At 46.1% G+C, this 26,822-nt stretch overlaps 1 protein-coding gene across 1 annotated transcript in view; it reads left to right on the forward strand.

Moving 5' to 3' along the window:
- The first annotated feature begins 490 nt into the window (after positions 1-490).
- CASQ2 (calsequestrin 2) overlaps positions 491-26,822 on the forward strand; it is a 40,868-nt gene continuing 14,536 nt past the window's right edge. Inside the window, exons 1-7 of the mRNA XM_036452649.2 lie at positions 491-920; positions 10,414-10,498; positions 13,020-13,120; positions 14,587-14,698; positions 17,499-17,572; positions 23,605-23,735; positions 25,119-25,164. Coding sequence (XP_036308542.1) covers positions 690-920; positions 10,414-10,498; positions 13,020-13,120; positions 14,587-14,698; positions 17,499-17,572; positions 23,605-23,735; positions 25,119-25,164 — 780 coding nt within the window. The 5' untranslated portion in view covers positions 491-689. The remainder of the gene's footprint in view (positions 921-10,413; positions 10,499-13,019; positions 13,121-14,586; positions 14,699-17,498; positions 17,573-23,604; positions 23,736-25,118; positions 25,165-26,822) is intronic.

Genomic DNA, 26,822 nt, shown 5'->3' on the forward strand with positions numbered 1-26,822 from the left:
CAGGCTGGTTACCTCCCTGGATAACAGGAGGATTCAGTGATGGCTGAGACGCTGTGCACGTCCTAACGTCTCCACTTGCTCCCTGATGCCACCGTCCCCTCTCACTCGCCTCTCATCTTCTCTCCCTCCCTCCAAGTTCACATCTCACCTTTGACCTTCCTGGTCTCAATTCCTCGGCTTTCCCTCCTGCCTCCTCCCTCCCCACCTCCTGACAGATCATATCAGCGAATCCCTCAACAGTGGCAGGGAGAACTTTTTTATTCCTCGCATGATTTATTTTTAGCAGGAGACAAGTGCATCCTAAAAATGGAGTTCCTGATGGGTCGGGGCTGGGCAGAGCTATGCGCGGTATCTGGGCTTGGCTGCCCAGCCTGGCTCAGTCCACACGTGTGTGTGCATGCGTGTGTGTGTGTGTGTGTGTGTGTGTATGAGAGAGAGAGAGAGAGAGAGAGAGAGAGAGAGAGAGAGAGAGAGAGAGAGAGAGAGAGAGCGCCTCAGCTCCCTCCTTTCTGAGCTCACAACTGCAGCAGCCGGACCCAAGAAGGAGAAGACTCAGTTCCAGGGCCCAGCAAGAGCAGGAGGGACAGGCCAGCCTCTCTGCCCCACGCCTCTCTCAACAAGCCCCTAAGAGTTTTACCTCTTCTGTCCTGCACTCAGCATTTCTGGGCAGGACACCCCACTTCTCCCCGATGAAGCAGACTCACCTGTTTGTGGTGGGGGTCTGCCTGCTGTCCTGCCGGGCGGAGGAGGGGCTGAACTTCCCCACGTACGACGGCAAGGACCGTGTGGTGAGTCTCACGGAGAAGAACCTCAAGCAGGTCCTGAAGAGGTACGACCTGCTGTGCCTCTACTACCACGAGCCCGTGTCTTCGGACAAGGTCGCGCAGAAGCAGTTCCAGCTGAAAGAGATCGTGCTGGAGGTGAGCGGGGGCATGCTGATGCTGCCCCGGGGGCTGGGGCTGCCCGGCAGAGGCAGAGGGGGCAGGGTCCCTGTCCTGAAATCTCCCTGCATCGCAGTGTCAGGTGAATGGGAGATACTCTTGTTGCAAAGTCGGGATGAGTGAACAAGCATGGGCCCTGTTGCCAAAAATGGGGACCGTGGGATGTGTCTGTCCCATGGTGGTCCTCTCAATTTTTCAAGGGCATTAGCTCTAGTCAGTGTTTTTCAAAAAATCAAAACTATTGTTAAAAGGCCTGGTTGACATGGGATTTCAGGATTGGTGGTGGTTTAACTTGGTGTGCTGATAACCCACTGGCTGTGCTGATGGCCCACTGAGTGTGCTGATGGCCTACTGAGTGTGCTATGGCTCAGTGGGTGTGCTAATGGCCTACTGGGACGTGCTGATAGCCTACTGATAGTGCTGATGGTCCATTCGGGGTGCTGATGGTTCATTGGGTATGTTGATTGCCCACTCGGGGTGCTGATAGCCCATTTGAGGTGCTGATGGCTCACTCAGGGTGCTGATGGCCTACTGGGTGTACTCATGGCCCACTCTTTGCACCCTCCCTGAGATCCCGGAGACAGGGCAGGCCTTGACCTTGCATCTCTTGGTGGGTCAGTGGGGAAAGCCATGAAGTTCCTTCCTTGTGGTTGGGTATGGTCAACATCACGCCGTGTGTGTGTGTGTGTGTGTGTGTGTGTGTGTGTGTATGAAGACTCAGTAACGGGATCTTTTTTTCCCTCAGAAAGTTCTTGGTGTGAGTTCAGGGCCGACACTGAAGTCAGTTCTTATTTTATCTGCATTACATGGCCCGTTAGTAAACCGGCGCTGGCGGGCCATTCTTGAATGCAGGGAGAGTGCCCTAGAACTCTCCTGGGCAGCCTAAGGTCACTCACACCCAGGAGCACCCTGAGCGCCCAGAATCCCAGGAGTCACCCAGGTCCCTTGTCAGTCCCCGTGCCCAGCCCTGTCCAGCCCAGGCGCAAACCTGTGAAAAGGATTATTGGAGAATTACAGCCATTTATTAACCATCAGAAAGCTCCTCTTCATCAAATATGTTATATAGAATTACCATATAAACCCTTGTGGATTTGAATTCTCAAAAAAAAAAAAAAAAAAAAAAAAAAGACTAATAAAATCCAAGAATACCACGCAAGCGCATCTAAATATCTTTGCTGATTTAAGAAGCACTTCAGAATCCTAAGTGTCTTCTGGTGGCCATACAAGCACCTATTTCGGAGGCTTCATACACGGCATGTGGTCAGCAGGAGAGCTCGAGCTGACAGACAGCTAAGTGTTTTGAAAATACCATCACTGCCGTTAGATTTTCCTCAGGCTCCCTCTGCGGGCTGAAGGCGGACATTGGGTGTCCTCTGTGGGTGGCAAGTGAAGAGAAACAGGGACAGTTCTTAGGTCTTGGTAGTGTGTACACGAGAAGATCGCAGGTGGGTAAAACCAGGGCTGGTTAGCCCGCAAAATCCTCACTCACATCATCATCTCCATCCCAAACTGCCCTACTCAATTACTGAGAGGTATTTTTATGAAAAGTTTAAGCAAAGGCATAATGAATCTATTTATATGTTCCTCATTGTTCCTTAGCCTAGAATTTGAAAAATTGAAAACAGCCAGTGCAAGCAGTGACCCCCATTTCTGAGTGCATGTCAAATGAAAACACACACACACACACACACACACACACACATACTCCTCCAAGAGTACATCTCCCTAGAAGACCCATACAAAATCTCGAGAAGGGACTTGCCTCTGGCCTCATATCCCTGCAGACACCTCTGACCCAAGAGCACCCGACAGAGACAGACAAGGGGGAGATTCACACAGCAAGTTGGAGCCCCAGAGGCACCCCAAACTGGAGTGGATGTCATTAGAGGGAGGATAATAGAGACTAAGGGGTCAGGAGATCTGGATTTATATTACATCACATTTATAAGATAGTAATTATACATGCTTATGAGATCATTAGATGAAAATTAACATTTGTTGAATGCCTACTATAATATAAGCACTTTGTACATGTGAGCTGCTTTGGTCCTTACAATATTTCTATGATGTAGGTGCCATACTATCCCCATTTCACATATGGGGAAACTGAGGCACGGAGCGGCCAAGTTGCCCAAGGTCACTTAACTAGTGTAGGTGAAGGCAGTCTTGTCCCTACACGGCACTGCTGCTGGAGTCATGAGACAGGTGTGAGGCTCAGCCCCGGGGCCGGGTCTGATGGTGCCAGCTGCTCACCAGCAGGGCTGAGCAGCACACAACCTGGAGGCACTGTTGATGCAAATGCCCAAACCTCAGAGGAGGCTGGGCATCCCTCCAGAAGGCAGGGCAGGGGCGGCCTGTGTTGAGATACCTGTCAGGTGTAGGCTGTTTCTTAGAACTCAGGACCAAAAACGCCTCCAGAAAATTCGTGGGTGGGAACAGAGGGTAGATGTGAGCCTCTAAGTATTCTTCATGGTCAAAACAACTATTTTGTTAACTTTTAAAGATATATATATATATGTGTGTGTGTGTGTGTGTGTATTATATATATATATATATATATATATATATATATATATATATATGTAATAGATTTCAGAGAAGAAGTAAGAGGGTGAGAGAGGTAGAAACATCAATGATGAGAAAGATTCATTCATCAGCGGCCTCCTGCCTACCCCCTGGTGGAAATTGAATGGTGATCTCCTGGTTCATAGGTCAATGGTCAACCAGGAGGTCACTGTTCAATTTCGACAGGACTCAGCTAGGGTAGGAGGTCCCTGAGCACCCCTTTTCTCCTCTCTACCTCTGTTTGTCCCATGGTGCTTGGCTATCCCACTGCATATTGGAAAGAGAGAATCATTGATTGGCTGCCTCCTGCATGCCCCCTACTGGGGATTGAACCCTAAACCAGGGCATGTGCCCTGACCAGGAATCGAACCGTGACCTCCTGGTCCATAGGTCGATGCTCAACCTCCGAGCCATGTCAGCTGATCTCCTTTATTTCTTTTTAAATTAGGTTAATTCTTTAAAAAGAATTGAACATAGTAAAAAAATAAAAAAATAGATTAAGTCTGTCAGATTCAAGGACCTGTTGGTCCTCCTTGCTTAATCCCACTGACATATGGTTAAAATTGCATTTTTAACCATGGGGCTCTCAGTCCAATATAGGCACAGGCTGAGCAGGAACCTCGGGCACAGCAAGGCTGGCCCTGCCCTCACACTCATTTAGCTCTGGCAAGTGTCCCAGAGGTTTTATTTCTAACCCCCAAGAGAGGGAGGCAATGAAGTGGCCGAAGTCAAGTGAATCTGCAGATGGGACGACGTGGGAACACGGGGCAGAGAATAGCAGCGCACGCAGGGTTGGGCATTTCCTCCAGCTGTTTGTGCCCAAAGACTGCCCTCTCCACACACGCACCTACCGTGCCCAGAAAGATCTGTGAGGCCAGGCTGGGCTTTGGGGCGAGTCCTCACAGGGAGCCGGCGCTCTCTCAGGTGTGCGCATGCTCAGTCTCACATTGCCCTCTTAGAGCCCAAGTGCCCGGACCATGTGACTTGAGTTTGCTGTGCAGGCCTCTGATAAAGCCGGTGCCTGGGCGAGATGGCAAAGAGACAGGAAGTGCCATTGCCAGAGCATGGGTTGTATTGAGCACAGGTAAACTCCTCCTCTGCATAAGGATTAACAGGGAGACGGATTTTACAACATGGCCAACACACTGTTGATACAGGGGGCTTTAGATCAGGGATGGGGAACCTTTTTTTTTTTTTGGCCAAGGGCCAGCTGGATTATTTATAACATCATTTGTGGGCCATACAAAATTACCAACTTAAAAATTAGTCTACTATATTTGGTCAAACATTTAATTAGCTCACCCCTAATGCCCTGGCACAGCCAGACCAAATGATTTCACAGGCCTTATACGGCCTGCGGATTGGACATTCCCCGCCCCTGTTTTAGGCCCAAAAAGCCCTTAATACTCAAGCCCAAATTTAGGAAGCCTGGTCATTGTATCACTGAGGGAGACCTCCTCTTAAAGTTATACATTTTAAAGTTTATTTTTCAATTACAGTTTACATTCAACATTATTTGTATTAGTTTCAGGTGCATGGCATAATGGTTAGATAGTCACATACCGTATTTTTCGGCCCATAAGACGCTCCGGACCATAAGACGCACCAGTTTTTAGAGAAGGGAAATGAAGAAAAAAAGATTCTGAAACAAATAGTGTCCTAAAATATTTTATGTGCATTAAAACCCAACATCACAGTCTTAAACACATGTAATCAACCCTGTAAAGTAAACAGCAGCATTTAGAACCATTTCAGAGCCGGGCAAGCACACAGAGACCACACAGAGCCGGGCAAGTAAAAAAACTTTTTTTTTAAAGTATATGTGTAGGCTATATTTGGACCATAAGACGCAGGGACTTTTTCCCCCCACTTCTAGGGGGGAAAAAAAGTGCATCTTATGGTCCGAAAAATACGGTACTTCACCAAGTGTTCCCCGATCTTCCCAGTCCCGCCTGGCACCATCCAGGATTATTACAATGTTATTGACTAGCTTCCCTGTGCTGTGCATCGCATCCCAGGTCTACTCTGTGCTCACCGATCTGCACTTCTCTATCCCTCACCTTTCCCACCCAGTCCCCAACGCCCCTCCCCTCTGGCCACCATCACCAAGTTACAAATCTTCCATGAGATACCCTGGAAGTCACCACTCTGAAACTATCGTAAGGACCATTGTAGTGCCAAGCAGTAAAATGAAAAGAACAGAATCTGTGTGAGTCACCAGGCCTGTCGCCAGCAGTAGCCCTGCCTTCCCAAGTGAGCACCGCGGGTCGGTGTGGAGGGCGGATGTACAGTAGTACACACTCAGCCTCTGCACCTAAACAACTTGGTCCACCAAGAGAGCCGGCCCCTGGAGGACAGAGCCACAGAGGCTCCCATACTACAAACTGGATGTATTAATAGTTTTACCCAGAGCAGTTTCTGTTTGGACAGCCACTAGGAGAGAGGCCTGTCCCAGCCGCACCCACCACCTGCTCCAGAGCCCAACCAGGCAGGCCAGCCTCTCCTCACCATCCGCCTGTGTGGGCAAGGGGTGGGCCAACAGGTACCCCTACACACACACACACACACACACACACACACACTCACCTGTCTCCATCTTAGAGAGACACACAGCCACGCTGGCTCAGGACACCCAGCGAATGTGACTGCTCAGAGCCTCAGAGCCTCAGAGTATCAGACATGAGCCCAGGTCCCTGTGAGGGTGCGGGGAACTGATATAATGGATGAGAGCATGGGCTTTGGAACCAGAATGTTGGGGATGGGATCCCAGCTATGTCACTTCAATGCTGTGTGGTCCTGGGCAAGTTGGTTCGCCTCTCTGTGCCTCCATTTCCTCATCTGCAAACTTCTACTTCATGTGGGTTTGGGAAGGCTCAATAAGGTAGTTTATATTAGGTGTGGGAGCAGGAGCCAGCGGGTAGTAAACACCCAATATCCTTGTTGTTATGGTTCCTAACATGCCGGCAGTGGAAGAACACACAGCATTGGCCCTCGGGTCTTCACTCTGGCACTGGCCAAGGTGATAGCCCCAAATACAATAGAACAATGGACAGCCTCTCTCACCCCCAAGGCTTTTTCGGAGGCCACTGATCCAGCCTCAGAGGCCCCAGTGTTCACCTGAATCTCAGGCCGTGGCTGAGCCATCCCCTCCCCTGCCTCCTGAGGGCACATCACGTGCGAGCCCCCAGCTATACATAGATCAGGCTTCAGTTGAAGGCGGTGGAAAGTGACAGGAGATTACCGGGAGGTAAGCATCAGCTCTCCGGTTTCAGGGCAGGACACACAGTTGTTGAATCTCTTGACTTGTCGCCAGATGGTATCAGGGACAGTGGGTGAGAACAGCCACTGGGCTCTTAGCTTCCAGGGACCATGCAGGATGGCAGCCAGGGTATTTTTAATGAGTGGCTTTAGGGACATTCACTTTGAGCAGAGATCTGAGGCATTTTCCCCCAGGCTCCTCCATCCTCAGGTTTTTTCCCAGCCTCTCGAGCCTGGCGCCTGGCCTGTTGCAGGTGCTGTCCTCTGAGGCCCACGGCCAGTCACACAGCCCAGGGAGCGTGTCGCCTGGTGCCTCGGTATTAACTTCCCCCTCCTTTCATGGGCAAACTTCTTGAACAAGTGATCCACACCTGATCTAGCATGTCCTTGCCACCCACTCAACTCCTCTAGCTTCTGTCCCCACTCCTCTCCAAAAGGTCATCGATGGCTTACCTGTCCTGAAAGGAAAGACTTCACGGGGGGGCCCACCTGCCCACCCCGGGGCTCCCTACAGCATTTGATCCGACCACCCACTCCTCAAGGCTCTCTCTTCCCGTGACTTTCGAGTCATGACCCAGTATTCCTTGTCCTCTCTTGCTCCTCCTAGAGTCCACTACGCCTCCTTCTGCTCTTGCCTCCTACAGGTGGCCAGTCCCTGAAGATGCCCCCCACCTCTCACTTCTGGAGCTCCACTCAGGGCCTCTCCCTGAGCTCCAGGTTGGCACCTCCAGCTCTTGGCTGGACTTCCATTGCCATGAACTCATTGCATCTGAATCCAGGCGGAGCTCCTTGCCCCGGGCTCTGGCATGCCCTCCTGATGTCACTGCTTTGTCCTCCACTCTGTTCCCTGGCTGGAGATCCTGGAATCATCTTGCCTCCTCCTCTCCTTTGGTTTCTCTCCCTTCTCTCTCTAAAGCCACGGAAGAGTTACCAGGTCCGCCTGACTCTTCATTTGTAACCTCACCTCACAAGTTACACCTTCTCCGTCCACTGCCACTGCCTCTGTCTGAGACCAGTCACCTCCACTATGACATCAGCCTCCCAATGGGTCACCTTTCCTTTCCTTTCTGTCTGTCGGGTCTATAACCTCAGATCACCCTCCTCAAACCCAAACTAGCTGCACTGCTCTATTCAAACATCTCCCAAGTCAGAACAGCTGGTCCTAATATTCAGAGTCCCTTACACTCTTTCTCATGTGCCTGGAACACACAGCTCCCTTCAGCGTCCCCAAAGAAGTCAGCCTGTAATGATTGGCATCGAACTAGACTTCATCTTCAAGTGAATAAGAGACCAAGAATAGTAAATCCAGTGGTTAAGAACACAGGGCTTGGAATCAGAGACCTGGATTTCTAACTTGGTCACAAGGGCTGGGATGGCCATAAAATATGGACAATAACAATGTCTATCGTGATGCTGTTGCAAAGATGCAATGAGATAAAGCATGTAACATGCTGAACACAGTTCTTGGCATGCAGTAAGTGCTTAATCGGTAGATTTTCTTCTTAATACCATGACAGCTGGATAGGGTTCTGGACCACGGACCGATTCAAAAATACCAAAGCATGATGTAGTGAAATGAAAAGAGAACAGTAACTGCTATTGAGGACCTACTATGATCAAAGTCTGTGTTAAACAAAAGTGGGTGAGATATTTCAGTATCAAGGACCTTGTGATTTCATTAGAGAGGAAGCTAATGAAAAATTAGGTAGGTGCTAAAAGACTAGAAAATAAGGGCTATGGAGAGACAGAATGACTACTTTATTATTGACATATATATTGTTTAATATAACTTTTTTCTATAAAATTAATTTTGTACTCGAAAGAATCAGCAATGACTGCCCAATTGGTTGGAGCATCATCATGTACACCAAAACGTTATGGGTTCAATTCCCAGTCAGGGCACATACCTAGGTTGAGGGTTCAACCCCAACCAGGCTGTGTACAGGAAGCAAATGATCAATGTTTCTTTCTCACATTGATGTTTCTCTCCCTTCCTCTCTCTAAAAGTCAATAAAAATATATTATCAGGTGAAGGTTAAAAAAAACCCACACAAAACAAAAAGAATCAGTAATGGCCAAAGTAAATCCTAATGCTTCTGGAAAGAATGAGTGTGTGCCAAAGTCCAGGAGCTACATGTACCAATCAGTAAGAGACAACCCTATTCTATAGGGTGGACAACAAGTCTCTAGGGTAGACAACAGGGGAGACCATCTGAGATGTAACCAATCAAACAAACAAAACCAGCAGAGAAAAAACTGTAAGTCAGCAGCATTCCATTTTTCTGGAATTTAGGAGACAGTGACTCTCTCATTTCTCCTCCTATATGTAACTCCATCACTGTCCTTGGTGATGATGGCTTTTTTCTCTTTGGCTCAGATGTCCTTGAATTTGTGAAGTTTTTTAGCTAATCCATCTTTTCACACACAGCCTGATGTCTCTAAGGACTACATGAGACACACAAAAAAAGGCATAAAACGGGTCCTTCTCTTAGGGAGGAAGATGCATAGTACAGAAGAGACGTAGACAACTCTCACGACTGTGAAATTAAGTGTCGGCGCCATGTCTCTGCAATGAGCTACCGGAATTCACAGAAAGGAGGCTGGGGTGAAATATGACCCTGGAGCTGGGCTTTGCAGCCAAGGGCGGCCAAGGCTGGCAGCAATGTGAGTGAGCACTGGGACTGGGCTGTAGCCGAGTGCAGAAAGGAACATCTGAGCTGGAGATCAAGGCCAGAGCAAAGACGGAGGTGCCATCCAGCCAAGTGGGAGACACAGGCACTGTCTGGCCTGCTCCCCTAGTCAGCAGGGGTTCCTGGTCCTGGGGGGAGGGATTGGGCCAGGAGTCAGCCCAGAAGGACTTTCAGCATAGCATTCTCCCACCCCCCCCACCACCACCACCACCCTCAGTCTCACTGCTCTCTCTTGGGTTGCAGCCAATCAGCCCTGGGTCACCCTTGGCTTAGGCTCCTGAGAGGTGCTCGCTGGGGCTGACGGAAGTGATGACAGAGCTCAAGTGGGCAGGCTTCGGGCCTAATCACAGTGGGAGGCGAGAGTGACGGGGGCACTATGGAGATAGTGCATAAGTGTGCCAAGGAGGAGGTGAGCAGGTCTCGGCTAGTGTGGTCTTGGCTGCTTCTGTATGTGCATCCACACCTAGGATAGTGAGTGGCTATGCTTAAACAGGAAGCCAGGGGAGCAGAACTGAGTTTCTCTGAGATACCACCTTCCTCTTCCATTCATATGTCTTCCAAAGTCACATATAATCAATAAGGGAATTAGGAGACCATGACTGACATGACTAGGAGAGGCACACATATGCATCCACCTAAAAACCAACAAAACATGGTGGTGTATGCCTAGGAGACATCAGAGTTAAATTTTGCATCAAATTTTCAGAGTTAATTTCTTATATTCTCAGTAATATTTGTATTTTTCCTCTATGCCTAAGGTAGGGAGCCCACAGGGCCAAGTGTGAAAAACTTTATGCCATACCACTTTTAGATGGGTACCCACCTTTCTGTGGGGATACAGTCAGAATCCTTTCATGGGTGCCCCAGTTGGTCACAGAAATTATGGAAGTATTTATCCGGTAACACAGTCTACATCTTTCTGCCTTGGGATCACATATTCTCCTTGTCTTTCCCTTTAGCTTGTGGCCCAAGTCCTGGAACATAAAGATATAGGCTTTGTGATGGTTGATGCCAAGAAAGAAGCCAAACTCGCCAAGAAACTGGGTAAGTGTGATTTTTGTTAGCTCTATCAGGAAGAAGCAAAGTGTCTTGCAAAAAAAGTATAGTTTCATTTATTCTTGCATGATAACTAGGCTTTATATTTATGTTCATTGTTATGATCTTACATACCCTAGTTTTGGTTGTAGAAGAGTTTCAGAAAAGTAAATATCAGCTTAACTTGAATGGTTTCACATTAATCATCTAATGAAGAAGGCTTTTTCCTGGAGAAATTGATGCTAAATATTTAAGCCTTTATTTTTAGAGTTAAAAGGCCAGCTTCTCTATCTCACTACTATGGTGGTCTCTCCTTCCATCATCCATTATTTCCTTACCTCTTGGCTAAAACAGCCAATACATACAAACTTAGTGGTAGTGACTCTGATGTCCCAGTGGTTTCTAAATTACCGGTAAAGGCTAAACCCCAGCTGGGCATTATCACCAAGGATGAGAGGGAGGATTTAGATGAGGTATGCGTGACTACCGAGTGCAGGCTGTAATCTCTGGATCAATATGTCCTGCATAAGTGCAAGCAAACTTTAAAATCCTGACAGTGCTAATCCTAAGGAGAAAGAACACAAACATCCCACACATGAACTGCCCATTTCGCTTTTTTCCGCATGATTAGCGAACAGTGGCCATAGCAGGAGGCTATAAAACAGGACCTTTGAAGAAAGGTTAACTGGATGTGGAATAGTAAGCATGTTGGGGAGGGGAGAATTAGTGGTGATTCTATCAATACTTCTAGGTAGCCCCGGTCAGTTTTTCCCAGTGGTTAGAGCATCAGCCTGCAGACCGAAGGGGCATCTAACTTAGTTGCTCAACCCTGTTGTTTTAAAGAGAAGTTAGATTTCCAGTCAATTTAGTTCAAGGAAAACACTAGTGATCCAGTGATCTAGAAATTTAGGGAAGATAAGCTGGGAAAGCATTCATATGGCTCAGTGAACATCCTCCCAGTCAGGATGTGATGGGGCTTGAAAAGTCTCAATGAGCCTTTCCCCAAGCTCAGCCTGGAGGAATTACTGGAACAGGTTCCTTCTTGACTGCCTCATCCTCGTTTCCAGGACAGAGATGTTTGTGAACCTTCTTCATCTCCATTTTCACTTCCACTTGCCTGAGTTGGGTCTCCATGGGGCTGTGCCTGAACCAGTACAACAGTCTCCTAATTGATTTCACTCGGAGCAAAATCCAACAGCAGGACACTGGCTGCTATTCCTGCGGTACCCTGTGATCAGCCCTTGCCAGGTTCAAGGATGTGTGATGCATTATTTCTTTAGGTTTGGAAATGGTGCTCCATGCTGTGCCCAAGGATCTTCAGACATGTCCTGGGCCACAGTAGGAGGAGGCCAGCCTCCCTTTCCCTAGAGGTTTGCAGAAGAGTTCTTTGGAGAAAGTGTTGTCCAGCAACAGAGAGTTTGAAAACAATGAACTAAGGAATTAAGGATGCCTGCAGCTGGACTAAACGCCAGCCTCAGCTCATTTCCCTTCCTGGGGAGAAATGCATTCTTGCAGCAAGTGTTTGTTCAGGTCACGGCATTGTGCCAAGAGCGATGGAGGGTGGGAAGAGGAGGCAGACCCTGTCTGGCAGCATTCTCAGCTAACTGGGAAGAGAGAATGTGCAGAACTCAGCTCCTCTAGAAAAGCAAGCTGTTTGTTCTGGCCACAAACATTTATGGGGTGCCCAGTGTGTCCAGGCTCTGAGTGACACCCTGAGATACCCATAGAAAGCTTACTGCTACCTTGAGTACATGTACATGGAGCCCAGAGAAGACCAGTCATGGCAGGAGACCCCAGAGTGGCCTTCCTGGGGAAAATGGGTCCTAACCAGAGACCTGAAGTAAGCTGACCAATATGGCAGAGGGTGGAAGGTCATCCCAGACTTGAAGAATAGGAGAACATAGGTGTCGAGAATCATGCTCTGTTACCTTTCCTATAGAAACCCTTTTATATCAGTTTGTGGGCAAGAAGCAAAGGGAGTTACAGGAGTAAGAGAGCAGTTCTCAAAGGAGGACTGGTCTACCCAGGGGAGAATGTGAAGGGTGGGTTGGCATGATGTTGTAGAAGGACCTGAATAGCAGGCTAAGGAGTCAGGTAGACAGAGGGCATTGCAACTTTGTGATAAGGAGAATGAGGTCACAGGAGTTTTGGAAAACTGAAGCAGTGATAGTGTGGAGAATAGATTTTTCTTTGTAAGGTAAAATCCAGGTAGGATTGTTGATTCTTGACTATTTTATTTAAATTTCCAAGAGCAATGCAGGGTAGAGAGAAGACACAGACCCAGCCCTGACAGCATTCTCAACAAACATGAAAGAGAGAATGTGCAGAATTCAGCTCCTCTAGAAAAGCAAGCTGTTTGTGTGGTGCCCAGAAATATGATCTAAATTTCCACTAGGGAGCAGCTTAGAGGTGTGGTTTCAAGGGAGCCATCCTAGGAGTAAGGTGGGCTCCACTCATCCTGACCCAACAGGATGGCTTTTCCTGCATCAGGATGATCTTGTCCTGGAAACTCTTTCTTTCTTTCTTCCAGGTTTTCATGAAGAAGGAAGCCTGTACATCCTTAAGGGCGATCGCACAATTGAGTTTGATGGCGAGTTTGCAGCTGATGTCCTGGTGGAGTTTCTCTTGGACGTGAGCATTTATGCACAGTGCCCTGCATGGAGTTGTTTGGCTTCCATATAGAGGGAAGTAAAACCTTAAAATAAGAACACAGAAGCTGGGTAATTGGACTTTATCTAAGACAGATTTCCCAGGCTTCACAAAAAGTCAAGGACAGCGTACATCCCAGTGCTATTTATGTATTCTAGGATGCGGGCCCATAGGTCACCTGAAAAACTGTTTCCTTGTAATCACAGGGTCACAGGTGGAAACTGTGTAGTAGTAACATGTTATGTCTCTTAGCAGTTGTATACGAACACCCCCTGGAATCCCCTTGGCTTGTTCCAGTGCTTTTGAACAGGAGTTGTGAGGAAGTGGTGGCTAGTCACCTGAAACCAGTAGGGAGAGGAGGAACGATCAGCTGAGTTATCCTCAGAGCAGAATAAAAAGGGGCAGGACTAATGAGCCCCAATATCATCCTTCTTCTCAGCCAGAGAGGTCCGCTACCATCAGATCCATATGCAAAGGCAAACCCATATGCTCAGACACTATACAAATATTTTATCCATGGACAAACTTACACTCTCAATAGCAACTATGAAGTCTAGTTCAAGCTGCTTTTGAACACAGATTCCTATACAGAAAAAGCACATCCATTCTGATGATACTTATCTACCAGCTCGTCCACAGTGGTCTCTCACCTTTCTCCATAGCCTCAAAAACCCAGAGATAGAATCAAAATGAGTTGAAGGTCACCTCCTATGAAAAAGTGCCCATAGGTTCTCATTGGCCCTGTCATTGACCATAAAAAAGTTGAGGGCAGCAACTGAACAGCTTGGCCAACATGGCAGTGCTCCACCCTACCAGCAAAGTCAAGGCTTTGAGAAGCTCAAAACAGACACCAGACTCTGGCACCAGACTCTGGCTACCGTAAACAACAGGCTACGTGATCACCTACATAAACAGAAACTCAGAGTGAGGGCAGATTTTAGACTTGATCAAAACTCACTCCATTTTTCTCTGTAAGTCATGGGTAATGCTGTTTTCTCTGGGTTGGCTTTGTCCCTAAGCTTACTGTTCCCATGTTGATTCTAAGATTAGCCAACAGCAGGAGGGGATACATCACATTTCCTCATTAATATTCAAGAAGAGGGAGGGGGAAATCTGGCTTCTCATTGTTGCCTTTAAGAGAAAGCAGAACTTTCCTAAAGCTTTCAGAAAATCTTCCCTGGAGAGTCATTGACCAGATCTGGGTCTCATACCATTTCTGAACCAATAAATGACAAGAGACATAGAATTGCCCACACCAACAAGCCTACCCCATTGAGTTAAGGTAAAGTCCTCAAAAGGCACTGTTGCTGTACTCATTGGGGGAGGGTGGGATAGATGCTGAGGTACCAATCGAAGTCCACAACTTCCCTCCAAAGCCCTCTGCACATGTGCCCGATGCCTTGGAGAGAGGGAAACGATTTTGTGTGTGTGTGTGTGTGGCATTTCAGCTAATTGAAGATCCAGTAGAGGTCATCGGCAGCAAACTGGAAGTCCAAGCCTTTGAACGCATCGAGGACCACATCAAACTCATTGGTTTTTTCAAGAGCGAAGACTCAGAATGTAAGTTGTCTGTCAACTCCAGCCTGTTGGTCTAAAGGCTACATTTCCAGCAAGGCATGTCAAGTTATCCATAAAGACGATGAGCATGTCCCATGCTGGGTAGGAGGGAGAATCTTCCTTGTACCCTGTGCAAAGGGACACCTGTATTAATTATACGAAACAGGCAGAGGAGCCGAAAGAAGGCTGAGGCTGGGCCATGTTCTCTGGCCTTGAGGGGCGTGAATGTTTTACAGAAGAGAGAAAGCCCTTCATCCACCTTTCCACTGGCTCACCCACCACTTGGATTCTCCCTTAAAAGGGAGCAAATAGTGGGCTGTCTTTCTGACATTGCCAGCTCCTAGGGTCACCAGTTGGAGAGCTTCTCAGCCTCTTGGACAGCGTTAGAGGAAAATTGGGGTAGGGCTGGGCCTAGCAGCTGCAGCACAATGTGGGAAATTGTTGACCACCAAGGCAGCCTGCAGTAGCACACCACACCCTTGGGTGTATTCCCTTTGAAAGTTTTGCGGCTGGGGTTTGGGTGGGTACAGGAACATATCACAGCATCAGCACAACCCTACAGGGGTTGAAGTCAGGAGGAATCAGGAAGAAGAGGAACCAGCAAGACTAACAACCTGAGTACCTTTCCTTTATGTGCTTTGGCAGCAGGAGCCCAGAGTGAGTCCTTTTTCTGGTGCCTCAGCCTTGGAAAGAGGGAATGGGCTTAACTATGAGAGGGGACCTGGTAGAATTAGTATAGGAAGGGAAGTGCAAATAACAGATGCTTCTGGCTATTTTTGGAAAACTCCAAAATATTTTGAAATTATTTGTGAAGCTGTGTCTCTACCCCATCTGCCAACTGGCATCCTTAGTCATCTCAACCACCCACTAATTTTCTCTCCCCCATGGCCTAGTCAGGCGTCTTCAAACTACGGCCCGCGAGCCACATGCGGCCCGTAGAGGAGTCTGATCCGGCCCGCCAGGTTTTTTGGGCAGTGAGCGCAGCCGAGGTGTTACAGTAGGAATTAGTAGTTCATATAGTCCGGCCCTCCAGCTCTCTGAGGGACCGATCACTTTAAAAAGTTTGAGGACCCCTGGCTGAACTGTCTCCTAATTTGCTATGTAAACTTCTGTATTCACCCTCCTTAAGAGTGTGTTGGGGGAAGGTGGCTAAGTGGGGAGTTTTATCCTGGTTCTTTGGGTGAATTCATTTCAGTGTTCACATTTCTATATAAATACTTACTACTCAAGGGAGATCAGAGTAGAACACTAGACCAGGTTTCCTGAAGACAACTACTGTTTGCAAGAGGCTACAGGTTCAACCCTAACTTGAAGCACCAACCTGGGATTTGCCTTGCCCCACCCTTTTCCATCTTAGGGATATAGACTAGCTCCTTAAGAGAAGAAGGGAGTTCTCTTGACAAAAGTCTAGGCCATGCTTTCCATCAGGGAAGAAGTTCAGGAAGGTGGAGAGAGGTTCATCAGCGACAAGGGGGACAGAGAATAGAGGAACAGAGAATTCTTAAGGAGCCCATGGCTCTTGTAAATAGATATAAGTGATGTAGCTATGGCTTTAACCATTTCCCTTTAACCATTTCCCTCTCCCACTTCCCTCTATTCATTCTCCAAATCTCCCACCCATCTTCTTCCCCTACACTCAATCCTCCACCCCAACTATCAGCCTATATGACATATTTTGTGACAACCCAGTCACTTTTATGAGGATGAGTTTGTGTGAATGTGGATCAGTATGTAGAGGTTTGTTGTACACTTTCAACCCCTCTCTCATCTGTGCTTATTGTGCGTACCTCTATTCTAGCAACTATGACACACACTATGACTCTTCAAGGGTTCAAGGGTTGTGAGCCTTTGATCATTATCTATATCTTCCTCATTTTGGTGTCCCCTGAGCCAGCATTATTCTTGAAATGTTTTTGATTGAATGTTAAAAAGTTCTGCATGCTCTTAGAATTCTAGCAAAAGCTTGTGCCTCTGATGATGAAGGGGTATGAATTCCAGGAAATGGAAAAAGTTAATCTTGTTGGATCATTGGCTCTCAAGACTATGGAATTTTTGTAGAAACACCACCAGCACCACCACTATTACCATTATCATCACCCTCACTCTAAGGCTTGAACCAGAATGCCTTTACCTAGTAAGTGTCTGGGTGTGGTAAGACACAACATGGCCACACCCATGTGGCCTCATGCCTCTCTCCCCTCAGTTTGTACTCAAGTTTGGGACCAGAGTCAAGCATGGTATTGATTAATTTTTAAGTAATCCTTTCAAGGGATCAGAATTAAAAAAAAGGAAAACTTAAAAAGAGGGAAAGAAATATTAGGATTTGTCAACAAAAAAAAAGTGCTCCTGCTAAGAGTTTAAAATACTTCTGTGCTGTCATTCTAATTGAGGTGCATTTCTCCGCACACTGTGTTCCTTCACATACAGGCTGCAACTCTCTAGGGGGCACATGAATAAATAGCAGTGACTTTGAGCAAAAGAACTTTTCCTTTGGGTTAGGGGTTTGACAATCTCTTTTCTTTCCCTTGTTCTCTCTGAGTTTTTCCTTTCCCTCTACTAGTTTTGTAAAACATACAACAGTGTGGCAAAGAGTTCTTTTGGGTGATTGAATGCCAATCAGTTCCAACTCCTTAGGGAAACTGTGGGTTTAAATGGTACTACATAATTATCTATCTAAATAATATCTACTCAATAATTATCCAATTAGGACTAATTGGCTTCCCACTCTCTCCATTATTTAAACAAAGAAATGTCTGCAGTGTGCCTCTTGCAAATGTCTCTCCCGCCTACTTTTTCCTTTTAGACTACAAGGCTTTTGAAGAGGCAGCTGAGCACTTCCAGCCTTACATCAAGTTTTTCGCGACCTTTGACAAAGGGGTAAGGACCTATGCCACCTCAATTTGAATGCTTTTATAGGCACGAAGTATATATTAACAGTTGAACTTTCCACCCCCTTTTCTCTTCTTTTGAAACGTTAAGCACCCTCCACTCAGGAGCACTTTCTCCAGAATTAGAAATGTAGCAGCACATCGCTACGGCATGAGATATGAATGCAAAGATGTTTCGCTCAGGAGATGTCAGGGTATTTCTGAAAACATCCAATGAAAAGTGATGAACCAACCTCTCCTATCACTGTCAGCACTAAGAATGGAGAGAGTGAGTCCTGAGTGTGCTGGGCACTAATCATTGCTTCCTTTTTCTAGAGCATTCTCTCCCTCCCTGGGGATGCTTGCCCTCCCACTTCTGGGTGGGGAGAGGCACTGACCTCAGAAGCCCCGGTGCTTCCGAAAGTTACCCACATCTTTAGGAGATGCCGCGGATGAACTTGCCTGTAATTCAAATGCTTGTTGTTTCATGGGTGTGGAAAGTGCCTCTATAAGACAAAGAGCAGCAGAGATAGAGGGACCTCAAATCAATGCATACTTTATTTGGGGTCTACTCTGGTTGGAGTGCTCTACCCTGGTTCCGGGTACCACTAAAAGGTTACTAATCCAGTGTTCTGTGCATGTTGGGCTCAATTGGATATTCCACACTAGTACAATCTCTAGTCCTTTACCCAACTTCCAGATGAAAAAACACTTAGAAAGATTAAGTAATATCCAAGGTCTCCAGGGAATTAATGGTAGTGCTAAGATTCCAATTTAGGACAAACTGTGCTCAAAGTCATGCCCTTTCCTCTGTCACACACCATTAACTAGAAGACTCTGTTCCTACCCTCGAGATTCAAGGCACACACTTGCACATTCATACCCACATAACACACACAACTCACACATGTATAGCACACACAACCCACACTCATAACATACTTAAAACACACACAACACACATGTAACGCACATACAGACAACATATATGCTACATAACACACACTCACACACATGTATAACACCCCCAATGCACACAGACTAAGAACATTCAAAGTATTCTGTGAAAAACAAGGAAGTCTGTAGATGCTGAAGCAGGGTAAAAGAATGACAAAAAAGAGATTGCACTCAATTCATACATATATTGACCCACTTCTATGACTCTGGCCCCAGTTTTCAAGCCTATAATCCAGAAGAGAGGTGCATAATCCAAATTACATCATCTAAGCTTGAAGAAAATTTACCCCAATTGGTTGGATTACAGTGGAGAGAGATATTGAGAAAGGATATCAAAAAGAATAATAATTATAATTCATTAAGTGGTTTTTATGTGCCAGGCTTTGTGCTAAGAGCTTATATAGGTTTTCTCATTTCATCTTCTCAACACCTGGTAAGAGAGGGATTAGTTTTCTCAGTCTACAGAGGATGAAACCAAGACACTGAGAGATTAAGAGATTTGTTCATGTCACATAATGAGTAGTAGAGCTATATGTAACCTCAGGTCAGCCTAACTTCAGCGTCAGTGCTCAGTACTACCGTGTTTCCCTGAAAATAAGACATCCTCTGAAAATAAGACCTACTTACAGGTTTCCTTCTGAGTGAAATATAAGGCATCCCCCAAAAAATAAGGCCCCCCTAGGCTAAACATGAGAGATTTGGTCCACTGATTCTGAAAGAAATGGAGTCACAAGAAATTCACCAGGAAATTCAGGAATTGGATTGTTATGATGATGTTCCAGAAGATGATGACATGATTGTCATTGAATAAATGAGCAAATTCTTGATACTGTAGGATTCAGTTTGTCTGGTTTGTGTTGACAACTACCGTACTACCGTACCGTATACTGGTAATAAATTTCCTTTATTTTCATTTAACAATAAATGTGTACCATATTCTTCTTCATGGAAAAATAAGACATCCCCTGAAAATAAGATCTAGTGCATCTTTGGGAGCAAAAATTAATATAAGACACTGTCTTATTTTGGGGGAAACAGGGTACTCTACTCCAGAGAAAGGCATGGCACATATACCATGCATCTGATATATTGTATGTAAGCCTTCAGTGAAGACTGTTTTTTGTTGTTGTTGTTGTTAAATATATTTTTATTGGTTTCAGAGATGAAGTAAGAGGAAAAGAGAGATAGAAACATCAATGATGAGAGAGAATCATTGATCGGCTGTCTCCTCCATGCCCCACACTGGGAATTGAACCCACAACCTGGGCATATGCCCTGACTGGGAATCCAACCATGACTTCCTGGTTCATAGGTTGATGTTCAATAATTGAGCCCCGCCAGCCAGGCAGGACTGTTGTTAATAAAGAAGGATAGAAGTGGGGAGATTATATTAGCGGAGAATGGGAGGTACAGAGAAGCTTAAACTGAGTCCATCACTGGCATCTGGTTAGGTTTGGTCAGCAGTGACTATGACTTCTAGGTAAGAACCCATCCGAGGGAAGAGAGTCAAGCAGACAAGCTTGGCCAAGCAACAGAGCCTCGGTCCTTGGAAGGGTGATTCAAGGTAGAGTTCAGGGTGGGGTTGGTCTGCAGATGTGCCTCCCAATCCAACCACATGGCTTCATGTCTGAGGCCCATGAAGAAGGTGAGGTCAGGCTATAATTAAAAACTCAGAAGGCTCTTCACTAAAAGCTCTAGAAGACACTGAGTCATAAGGGCCACTACTCACGTAGCCTGGCGGGATTTCATTAACATTCAGAAAGAGAAAGCTAAGTCCTCCCAACCTCCATGTGGAACCAGAGGGAAGAGCTGTCACTGAGAGGAGTCAATGCTATTTGGGACTTAAGAACTTGCACCCAGCAATTAGGGGTGTGGGTGGCAGTGCCCACTGGTGATGGTGGGGTCCAGCAGGCATGGTTGAACCCACCGTGTCACTCAGGATAGCACACAATTTAAACTTAAATGAATTATTTCTTGTTGGAATTTTTCTTTTAATATTTTTGGACCATGGTTGACTGCAGGTAACTGAAACTGCGGATAAGGGGGGACTGCTATCTATGAGTTAAAGAAATGTAAAGAGAGGGAGATGTCAGGGCTGCTAATATAGATTTGGGAGTTAGTAGTTTCCAAACACTGTCCATATTGTCCCTCGAGACGCTTTTAAAACTATGGGTTTCTGGGTGCCAGCCCTATAAATCTGAATTTTTATTTTTAAGGATTTTGACAACACCCAGGAATATCCATTTTTAAAAAGCTCCCAGTACATATTACCTGGCACATTGTCTTGGGACCAGAAATAATCTACAGATCCTGATCTTAAATCAACCCCACAAGGGGCCAAGAGGGGGTCAGTGTCCACTCTACTGTACCTTATAGCCTAAAATATGTAGTTCTAATCACGCTCCCCCCTTCTCTCCCCTGTGACCTCCCATTGACCTGTTCCTTTCTTGGAGTGAACAGTGAGAAGCAGAATCATTTTTTGAACCATATGGGGACCAAAAGAAGCAGTTGTTATCTAAGCAAAGTTGATGAAGAAGATAGACATTGAAAAGGCCTAAATTCATTAAACTGGTTTCATTTGCAACAATGAATGGCTTGCTAACGTGTAGAAAAACATCTGTACCAAAATCCATACACTTGCCAATGTAAAAAAATGACCATTCTGCTTTGTAGTTTTCTACAAAATCTATTTTGGCAAAATCTATTCCAACTAGTTTTTTATAAGAGAACTCATTATATGGGCCTCCTAAGCATTCAGGAGTAAAATCCATTCTTGTATTGCTGTTCCTGCCCATGAACCAGGCCTGGTCCCAGAACAGTGCTTCGGAGACAGTCAGCCCCATTAAATATTTATTGAATCAATAAATGAATCAATGCCTCAGCCAGTCAAATCTCCTTCAGTCCTTACCACCCAAAATACAAATAAAATAATTTAAAAAAGGAATTCTCTGAGATATAAGGTAAAGGCCCCCCTCCTCCCGGTGCATGCTGGTGGGCATGTAGTGAACAGGCGAAAATTATGCTCAGCGATCCCCAGAATTAAACTCAAGCACATCACAATCCAACCTCACATCCACGGTCTCCACACTGCAGAGCTGGACTCTGGCAACCAAGAACCAGAGACCTTCTCCCCCAACACACACACACACACACACACACACACACACACACACACACACTCACATGCACGCACACGCACACGTGGGTGCACCAGAGCTTCCGATGAGCCCCTTCTCACCTTTGGGGGCCTGTGATGGGGTGAATTGATGAGAGCACATCCAAGAGCAACAGGAAACATCTCACCAAACACATGCGGCACCAGGGGAATAACTGGGGCCAGACAGCTCTCTTCACAGGGTCAAAGAGAAGGTGATTTTCTAGAGAGGGTCAGCATACTGGCAAATGGGGTTTGAATTCTGGCTCTATCCCCTTAGGTAGATAATCCTGACAAATTGCATACTCAGACTGCACTTTGGGCTCATCATTTGTAAAATAAGTATAATACCAGCTTTTACCTGAAACAATCACAGGGAGGATTCATAAAAGAATCAACCTTACACAAGTTGCAAAAATGCCTGGCACATGGCAAGCGCTCTACGTGGTTACTATTATTACCTTTTTCTTCCTGGTTCTTAAGATAAGTAGTAAGTGAACCCAGAGAACCACAACTGAGTGCCATTTTCAAGCCCAGCTCTGCGAAGAACTGTGTGTGAATGCAGACACTGGGTGCAGAGCTGCTACTTGCCCTGCCCCCTTGCTCCTTGCCCAGCATCCACCCACAGCACCCTCTGCCCCATGGAAAAGGAAACAAATAAGAAAAAAAAAAAAGGAAAAAAACCCACACCTCCATGTCTCTTAAAACATAGCGAACATGACCGCAAAATCTCCTTTGACTGACTATGGCTCTTCACGTGTTCTGTTTCCTCTCTCTCTGAGTCAAATGCCAGTTTCTTTGTTAAGTACTATAACTAATGTCCTTTGGTCTCTTGTGACCTGGAATTAATAGCGGTCAAGGACAAAAACCATAGGGAGACCCATGTTTCCTCAGAATGGACCTCCTTGTGTAACAGCGTATGTGACAGCAGTTCCCCGCCTCCCGCTTGGTCCTGGCGGCCCCGGGCCACTGGACTGTGGGTTATCGGCAATTCCTCTGTAGTTTCAAGGGAACCACTGTTCATCTCTGTGCCCTCTTGGCCCACAGCTCTGACCTGGAAAAGAATGGCATTTGGTTTTCTCCAAGCGGGGCACATTCCAGACCTCTCAAGTCATTTCACAGGAAGAGGCCTGAGTTCAGCAGGTCTGCAGGCGAACACAGCAGCCATTCTGCCCTGACAAGGCGGTGGGGCCACTTAATCAGAGAGGAGATGGCTTCAGGCTACGTCTGGCTCTGAGCGCCCTTGCTGGGATAGGGGAGAACAACTCCAGCTAGCTTGTCGGGTACTAGGGTACTATCCAGTTTTAGCACCAAGAGTCTACATCCGGGCCTCCCCTCCACTCTGGACACACCAGGGAGGGGTTCACCTTCTGACTGGTAACCAAGGGGCAGTTCCCAGAGCCCGAGAAACCATCACAAAAGCCCTGAACCGAGAGACAACTGTAGGGCCATGCTTCAATCTGACTAACAGTAGGTTTATGAGCTGATCGAGAATTAAAGGGTGGGCCTCTGATTTTGAGTATCTGCTTTAAATGGTTCCCATCAATTGCCTGTTCTATCCAAATTGATTTGATTCAATCCATGCATGCAAGGACACTAAGCATGCTGACCTTTACGTCCTCCTCAGGCCTGGCAAATACAGTAGAGTGATGGTGATTAGAGAATTAGATTTCCCACTTTTTGTTCCATCTGCTTCCTGCCCCTGCTTGGACCTCATTGGCCAGAGTGGTTTTCTCCTCCCTGTCTGTCCTTCTTGGATTGGTCCAGCCAGGCCTTAGGTGAGGGGTTTCTATCACTACAAGATGTATGTTAAAATCGTACGTACCCTCTCAAGTCTTTGCCAGAGAACACACAGGCCTTATAGATGGACCACCACTGCCACTCTAGACTAGCATTCAAGGAAGCTATTGTCATATTTCTAATTATGACAGGTTGCAAAGAAATTGTCCTTGAAGATGAATGAGGTTGACTTCTACGAGCCATTTATGGACGAGCCCATTGCCATCCCTGACAAACCTTACACAGAAGAAGAGCTTGTGGAGTTTATAAAGGAGCACCAAAGGTACCCCAGGCGGCATGCAGGGGGTGGGGGTCTTGGGGCCTGGGAAATGGAGAAAAGCCTCTCAATCCTGACCATTAGTGGCACGGATGTTGCTACAGTTTCTGAATATGGGTCTGTCTACACTTGCAAACAGGTTTAAACCATCTCCTCTCAGTCAGCAAATCCCCTCAAAGTCAGAGTCAAATATAAATAAAATTCTTTAATAACAGCAATAGTGATTTAGGGACAGCCTCCTTTATGCCAAGTACTCTGATAGGTGCTATGAGAGCTATTTTATCTAATACAGGGGTGGGCAGAGTGGGGAAAGGTAGGTTTACAGTTGTGATCATGCAAAAGTTTATTCTTGTATTACTATTTATTAGTTATTGTATTGTTTATTTGTATTACAGCTGTAAGCCTACATTTGCCAAACCCTATATTCAACATAATGGGGTAATTATTATTATTATTATTATCTCAATTTACAGATGAAGGAATTGGGCTCCGAGTAGTTAAATAACTTGGCCAAGATGAACATTCTGTACGCAGAATTGCTGGGGGAGGAATATTTGACACCACTTAGAGTAGCTCAAGCGTGGACTGGCGACCCTTTCCTGTAAAAGGCCGGGAGGTAAATAGTTTAGCTCTGCAGCCAGATGGTCTCTGTTGCAACACTTAGCTCTGCTGTTTGTGTGGGAAAGCAGCCGCAGCCAATATCTAAACAATGGGGTGTGGCTGTGTCCCAAAGCGTTTATTTATAAAATAGGAGGCACCGCTGGATTTGGCCCTCTAGTTGCAGATTGCTAAGCCCTGCTACCGAGGGAGGGACAGTACTGACCATGGAATATGGTGGTGGGCTCACCATCACCCCTCACCTCCTCCCCCCCGCACTGGACATGTGCTCATGCATGCTCATTGGACCTGAAGCACTAACTACAATTCCATCAACCCGCCAGTCCTGGTCCCTTTAGGGAGGCAGTTCTTGGAGAAGCAAATAGCCACATTCTAACACAATTAGCCAACATTCAGAAATAACTGAAACCATGAGCAAAATACAGATCCCACCTGCTCTTCCGAACATCCTGAAGAGGCTTTGGATGGATGACCCTGAAGATAAGACACAATCAAGACTTCTCTTTTCCCTCCCAGGTGGCCTCATTCTGGGCCTTCTCTGGGCTCTCAGGCTGGCGCCAGTCCAGGAGGATGGAGATGACTTCTTGCCCTGGGAATGCCTACCCTGTGCCCCCTGGCATTGTTTGTAACAGACTTATAATCCCTGGGCCAAATGGGTCTGTGAAAGGCTGAGAGCGTTAGGCCCAGCTCTCTGTGTGACAGGGCAGGGTATGGGTTAGTGTGGTGTCCTGAGAATACCTACTCAAGGAAGCTCATCTTTTTTATTTCCAGACCCACCCTACGCCGCCTGCGCCCAGAAGACATGTTTGAAACATGGGTAAGATAGTGGCAAACTCCTTCTGCCTTGTAGAGACAGGCATATTCCCAAAGAGGAATACCCCTTTGAGTTCCAAAACTCAAACTAAGTTTTACTTGGCTGGAGCGGATATCTAGATGGTAGAGTATTTGAAATGTGGACACCATTGCGCTCAGAGAACCCGGTTTTCTATGTTCTAGTTTATACCTCTCTGATGTCACCACTGGGCAATGTTACTCTGTCTCTGAGTCCACTTTCCCTGGGACCCTGGCCTCTGTGCACTGGCCAGAGGCCTGGAGGACACCAAGGAGCAGCTATGGAGTCAGAGACTTGGGTTCAAGTCTAGAATTGGACATCTCATAGCTTTGTATCCTACGTCAAGTCATGTGATCTTTCTGAACTTTAGTTTCTACATCTGAACTTAGGGCTTTTTGTAAGAATTAACAGTGTGAAGAGCCCAGAACGTGGGAGGTGCTCGATAAGGGAAGGGCAGCTGTCTTTGTAACTATCAACTTAGGGCACTGGAAAGCACTAGGTCAGAGTACCCCCAGGTCTAAGTCACAGACAATGTGTCAGGCAGGTCAAATAGCATCAGAAAGAGGGTCATGGAGATACAACCTCCCACCCACTTCAGGTTTATACAAAATTTACAAACGATAACAACCAAAGTCTGAGGAACATTTTCCAAAGCATTTCAGGTGTCCTTTCACTCAGATCTTTGAGTGGTTCTAGGAAGTGCTGAAGAACAAGTATTATTTTAGCCCCAATTTATGTGGGGAAACTGAACATAAATTACTCACGAATATATAACTAATAAGCACTAGATCTTGGGACTTAAATTTAAATAATCTAGAGCCAAATCTCACCTTCTCTCAATTATACCTCCCTAGAATGGGCCATGGCCCCATAAGGTACCATTTTGGCAGTGGGGGTGTGGTTGGGAGGGGAAAGGGACTAATGTGGGAACACGTATGATTTATTTATGTACTTAATCTTTAACTCAGAGTTGAAAGTGACATGTGAAGAGAGCCATGGAGTAACTTGACACTCTCTGTTTTAACAGCATGTCACTCATTTGGACATGTGAACACAGAACAAACATTTCCTAAGACGCTGAAGGACAATAACCCAGTGTAAAGGCATAGACTGCCTGACAATAACACAGCACACAGAAACGTATTTCCCCAACATTTCAAACTTTAAAAAATTTAACCTTTTAAATGTTTTGTTATTAGATTTAAATACTGTAACAGTGCTTTAAAGATAATAGCACTTTAAAACTATTTTTACTTTTTATTTAACTTCAGCCTTATAAAAAGTAGTTCAAGGGTTAGGGTTAGGGTTAGGGTTAGGGATGGGAGTCAGCATTCCTTCTAGAAGAATCCTCCCTCTGCTGTAATAACTAAGTAATTCCAAGAGGGAGTCAGAAACCTTGGGATGAGCCCAAGACACTCTTTTGACCAGGGAATCTGCTACTTTTAACTGCATTTTCCTTCTTTGCATCTCTTTATTCAACATGAGAACAAACATTCAACAGAGGCTGGGAAGAAACAGCCAAACCTGAACAGTGGTAATCTACCTGGTTGGTGGGAACTGATGTTACTTTCTTCTTGGAATCTCTAATATTTGCTAATTTTCTTCAAGCAGTATGAAAGATTTTTATCACCATCCTCTTTTTA

This window comes from Pipistrellus kuhlii, unplaced genomic scaffold, assembly GCF_014108245.1.
Source record: "Pipistrellus kuhlii isolate mPipKuh1 unplaced genomic scaffold, mPipKuh1.p scaffold_m20_p_24, whole genome shotgun sequence".
In the NCBI taxonomy this organism is placed as follows: Eukaryota; Metazoa; Chordata; class Mammalia; order Chiroptera; family Vespertilionidae; genus Pipistrellus; species Pipistrellus kuhlii.